This window comes from Cyprinodon variegatus, unplaced genomic scaffold, assembly GCF_000732505.1.
Source record: "Cyprinodon variegatus isolate N-32 unplaced genomic scaffold, C_variegatus-1.0 Scaffold38, whole genome shotgun sequence".
Classification (NCBI taxonomy): domain Eukaryota; kingdom Metazoa; phylum Chordata; class Actinopteri; order Cyprinodontiformes; family Cyprinodontidae; genus Cyprinodon; species Cyprinodon variegatus.
The window spans coordinates 240,408-246,362 of record NW_015150491.1 but is presented as its reverse complement, the minus strand read 5'-3'; the positions used below and the strand labels follow the sequence as shown (position 1 = coordinate 246,362).

Here is a 5,955-nt window from a genome sequence, read left to right as displayed (position 1 = left end):
AAGTATCCATCTATTAGGTTGGTTGTTTTTCTGCTTGTTGGTTTAGCATTCTAATATTTAAAGTAACTAAAAAGTTGCAAGTTGAAGCAGAGTACTTTGATCACTTTCTAACTATTTAATTACCACACTGTTATGTAATGCAGTGCAAAGGAGCACAATCTTTGCATGATTCATGCCAATAGATGTCAGGTTTTGAAGCATGCCCACTGCGCCGGCTAATTGTTAAAGTGACTGTTCTATTTGTGCAGCGAATTCAATGTCATTCAGAGATGTCAGTGTAGGAGTTGAGGCATTTCAAAAGTGTGAAAATTCAGTCTTAAAAATGGCACTTGTCAGGATGATTTAGAAATCTGGGACACGGAGCAAAAAAAAAATCTGCATTCAAGTTTAATCACAAAAAATACACATTCCAAACAGCTCTTAAATATTTCTTTTTATACCAGTTTTGTTAAAGAAAAGTCATGTGTTCCTTCTTGATCCATTTAACTGCCCAATATATAGTTCTTACTCATGAACTTCAATTGCACATCAGGGGACAGATGTTGAAGAGCAGGAATGAGCCTGGGAGAAAGAGGAACATTTCCAGCTCCTAATCTGATCAACAAATAGACAGGCAAATGACAGCTGCTACCAAAACTCATTTTTATATTTTATCTGACTTAATCCACATTGACACAGAAAATGAAATCACACTGATGTAGATTGTAGGTACATAATAAACAAAAAAAAAATCCGAACCCTCAAGGGTTTGCATCTCCAAATGCTTGGTTCAGTAAAATGTACAGAATTATACCACAATCTGACAGCACAATCTGCATTTGTTTCTACATTTATCATCTATATAAACAAGCTCCCTTGCAGGAAAAAAGCTACAGAGCAATCTACAGTATATGGATAATGTAGTTGCATTAGAGTATGACATCACAACTAACGTATCTGTAGGTCTCATATGGTCTGGGCTCATAATGTGCTTCTTGTAAGAGATCAGCATGTCCTTGCCCTTGTCCTTTAGAAAATGACTTTAAAACAGACCTGACATCTAGAATGCTGTACCTAGATTTCTGTAACATCAAATTAGTAAAGGAAAATAACATCAGACTTTTATATAACCTATAAATTTAAATGTGAGGTCAATTTTCACCCCTTGTTCTACAAATATCAGCTATGTGTAAATAATGGCACATTTACAATGACTGAAAATGCAACATTGTATCGGGTAATAAGTTATAAGTTGGACAAAAGGGGGAGAGATGCTTTTGATGTCTCTATGAAAAAGCACTCACTGCAAAAAGGCAACAATCATAGTTTGTTAAATTGCCCTTTTAAAGTGAACCGAGTGAGCGAGGGGGTTTGCCGTTTCCAAACCATATACACACCATGTTAGTTGGGAGGTAAACTGGCTTTTTAAAGAGATCCATTTAGGGAATATAGATTCACTATAAAAATAATAATAATAATAAAAAAAGAAAATAGCTACAGTTTCCCAGTTCTTAGACATTGAGTATCATATTATGTCAATTGTTTGCCTATCCCATCTAGTTAGGAAAAGCTTGGTTTGAACAAAGCTCCAAAAACCAAAACTAAAGCCTGGGTAGCTTAATAGTATGAGTAATTAAAATATCCTGCAGACAGCCCCCAACTTGTCAGATCCTCTTCTACATATGGGCCCAACATGCATAACAAGCTGAGAACTGCCTGTTTGAGCAGAACCCATATGCAAAGTAAGCCTCACAATAAAAAAGGCAAAGTTTATCAAGTCCAAAGCTAATGCATTTTTCCATTTAACCTTTTTTTCAGAGCAGGGAATTTGTCATGTCATCCCCCACACATATCAAGCAGTTTAAAAATGAATGATAGATTAGTCACAGTTTATCTTGGATGAGTTATTTCATCAGATGAAACAGGTTTTTTTCTTTTTTTCCAAGTTTATGAAATAAAATATTCTGAAACCTCTGATGTACTCTCAAAGCTAGTCTCCATGCTTGGGCTCTGCATACTTGGCCCTCCTCTGGGATCCTTCAGCAGAGGTAAGTATGTGTTGCTGTGACAGGAGCTCATGGAGGAGTCCCAAACCCCGGATCCACACACATGTCCGTGGCGCTCAGGTGCAGCCCTTAGTTCGCCTTCACTGGAGCGAAGCGCCATGAGTTCAATCTCATGCTTGGCTGCAGTGTCCAATACCTGTTGTTTGTTGTAAAACAGCACAAAGTTGTTAATTATGGGGTGTATGGGCAGCGCTATGGCAATGACCCCGCAAAGAAAGCTGATGGCTGCATTGCACCGACCTAAAGTGGTCTTAGGGTACACGTCCCCATACCCCACTGTGGTCATGGTTATTACAGCCCACCAGAACGACTGTGGGATGCTGGTAAACAGCGTGTCTGGGTGGTTCTGCTCCATGGTGTAACCCAGCGCTGAGAAAAGGAAGACCCCAACTCCCATGTACATGAGGAGCAGACCGAGCTCTTTCAGGCTGCTCTTTAGCGCAGAGGTGAGCGTCTGAAGTCCAGATGAGTGGCGCGCAAGCTTGAAAATGCGCGCAATGCGCATTATGCGCAAAGCCTGCACGGCCTGTTGCACGTTGGCTAGTTCCATCACTCCCGCGCCGAAGGAGGTGAGAATAAGCACCACGAAGAAGGGCATGATTGCCATGAAGTCAATGATGTTCATGAAGGACAAGACGAATTTAATCTTGTTTGGAGAGGAGATCAGACGCAGAATATACTCTATGGTAAACCAGCCGATGCACACAGTCTCGATCACCTCCAGCGTTGGGTGCTCAGTGAGGTTTCCCTCTGAGTCTTCCACCTGAAGCTCGGGGATGGTCCCGACACACATGACCACAGAAGAGATAAGGATGAAGATGAAGGAAAGTATGGCGATGACATGCGCAGGCACCGAGGACTCCGGCTTTTCCATCAACCTCCAGAGGGACGCCTGGAAGCGCTGGCAGCCTCCTGCAGACGGGTCTCCCTCTCTGTCCACCAGGATAGTTCTCACTCTCTCTGCGATCTCTGCAAGTTCATCCTGGACCTCTTTAAGGTGACTTTTACAGCATTCATCCAACAATTCAGTGCCGATTTTCCAGAAGTCCATCTCTTTCATGAAACAAATCGGACAGATGCCCCTTTTCATGTGTATCTCCCCATAATAATACAGCTCAATTATACACTTAAATGCTTCAGGATCCCTGTCAAAATAAAATTCCCCAGTGTCTGGGTCATAATCGTCACACAATGAAGATATTTCTTCGGGAGACTTTAGAGAACTGTCTATCAGCTCTGCAAGCCGAGTCTCCGGGTAACGATTCAACACGTCCCCATGCAACACCTGTTTCACTCCTCCAATGTTCACCACGATCTCCGCCTCTTCACTTGCTTCTGAGCCGTTGCAGTCCGCGTACCGAGTCCTCTGCATTCCCCACATTGTTCCCAAAATTAAAATAAAATCTTACGCTCCAAAGCGGAATAGGATTTCCAGAAATGACACCAGGCGCAATGGCGCACGGCCACCCGCTAGAATCCTAATTATTATATATTTTATAAAATAACCTTTAAAAAATCGGTTGTTTTCTTTTTTTAGATGTGACGGTAGCATAAAGTCCTCTCAGTTCCATACAAGCCTGTTTGGCGGTGAACAGTGCGCCTGTGCGCGCTAGAAAAGTTGGCATTGAAGTGCGCCTAATGTCAAAGTAGAACTGTTAAAACTCAAACATCCGGCCTGGAATTTCAAAACAAAGCAACCAAGAGCAGCACAGCAGTACGCTCCTCTTAAAAAAGGCACAATTTGTAATAATTATCATTATAAGTAAGCGCAACGCAATGATTAAGTTATAATTCAACGCTAAGAAGTAATAATTTATAATTTAAAAGTAAAAATTCCTTCGAAATAAATGTTTTTGCTCATCTCTGCTGTTAAAGACATTTAACTTGGAAGGGACGAATGAGGCCAGAGATCCCTGTTTGTCATCCTCTGTTGTTTTAACAAGCTTATCTGGAGATATAAGGTTTATCAACCTTATATCTCCAGAAATAATTTAAAAGATGTGGATAAAAAAAAACTTTCAAAAAATAAATAAATAAATACGTTTTTTAAATAAATTGAGTAGTTTTTATATATCTTAATCAACAGATATTTATGATGTGTATATATATATATATATATATATATATATATATATGGTGGATTTCATCTCAATATTTGACATCATGAGTTGAAATCGAAGTTTTCAATTTTATATCAACCAAAAAGCAGTAAGTCAAGATTATTGCTTTATTTTAAATCGTGTTTTTAAATGAGAATAGTTGAAATTATGACCTATTTTTTGATTACCTTTCCCAAAGGAAACTTAGCTTTAATTAAATTTGTTTCTTAGGCTGATTTCTCAACTTCCGGTGGTGACATAGGATTGCTGCCTGTTTACAATATGGACAAAGCGCAGTGCAGCCAGGCGCTGCGGATCCCACTTCTCGAAAATCAGAGGTGAAAACTGCAGCAGTTTTAATCTTAACATGTGATCAACCTGTTGAGAAGGAAAGAGACCTTCTCTATCAGCCCTATATGGATGCAGTTTTTGTATCTATACCTTATTAATCATCCTAAAACTCGAAAGGAAACCTTCCAAGTAATAATATAAACATATATCTATGTGTTTCAGGTTTACATTAAGCCTGTTTATTTCGCTGTTGCTATCACTTTAAAAAAAAAAGAAAAAAAGAAAAGGGAACCCAATCAGTCATCTGGCCTATAAGATGATGATGATGATCTAATAGACTTAAAATCATAATGTCATGGGATATTTATGAGAGAAATAACGTACTACAAGTAGGCTATAAGAAAGAAAAGTTTTGGCCAATAACTGTTCGAATTTATTTATTTATTTATCCAAGATTATATTTTACAAATATGAAAGACTAACTACTGCTGCCACCTAATTTTGCAGCAGGTAGCAAAGACTTTGACTTTGTCTCCATCTAGAGGCCAGATCCTGGCATATCGTTTCAGCTTGGCTGACGTTGATAAATTTCGATATACTGGGCTAAATAATAGTAAAGAAGTTCATTAAATGTTTAAATAACTGCTATGGAGTGCTACAAATAGCATTATCCCATTTTGCATTTAATAGCAAGGATTATATGCCAGAGATTCATTTTTATCTGAACAATATACAGTAATGCATTTTGATTCCTTATCCTACCATTAAGTGTACGTCTTGTATACCTTTCCCACTTGTGCTTTAACTTAGTGCATACTAATTTTTCCCTTCACTGATTATACATTTCAATATCGAGCTTTAAGATACAGTACTAATTTCCAGCTGCAGCTTAGCTTTAACTTTTATATTAGTCTACATTTCATCAGGGGGAACTCTATGACTAACCCAACCAATTTAGTCTGTCTTATATATCAGTTATGAATCATTTTGCTTCTTAATGCTTTAATGAAATGTAATTTTATTTTCTTTATTTTTATTTACTTTTAATGCACAGCACTTCTGTAAACACATTGTTTTTGACACAATTTGTGAACAAATTAAGTTCGAAAGCAATTGATTTAGAGAGCATGCTCTTACAGAATAACATAATTGCTGAAATATTTGGCACTCATCCTTTGTAAAATTTACTAGAAATGTTGTCTTTTTTGTCACCCTTTCTTAACTATATTCGTGGTTTAAATTTTTTTAAATCTAATATTTTTATATGTTTTTTTTTTTTTTTTACAGAACTTCACACAAGATAGATTAAATAATTGTAATAAATTATTTCATAGCCTGTCTTGTATATGTTCATACTACTTAAAACATTTTTTAATGCCCAACTAAAAATATGCCCTGCAATGCACTAGTGACCTGTCACTTGTTCTAGAGTGCTGGATGGATGGATGGATGGATGGATGGATGGATGGATGGATGGATGGATGGATGGATGGATGGATGGATGGATGGATGGATGGATG

General features: G+C 37.9%; 1 protein-coding gene across 1 annotated transcript; it reads right to left on the bottom strand.

The window, feature by feature from the left end:
* Window positions 1-384: 384 nt before the first annotated feature.
* On the bottom strand, window positions 385-3,527 carry LOC107081312 (potassium voltage-gated channel subfamily F member 1-like). The gene is made up of 2 exons (XM_015369515.1): window positions 1,951-3,527; window positions 385-561 (listed from the first exon to the last, which is right to left on the bottom strand). The coding sequence occupies exons 1-2, from the start codon at window positions 3,424-3,426 to the stop codon at window positions 529-531; spliced, it is 1,509 nt and encodes a 502-aa protein (XP_015225001.1). The 5' UTR covers window positions 3,427-3,527; the 3' UTR covers window positions 385-528.
* Window positions 3,528-5,955: the final 2,428 nt, after the last annotated feature.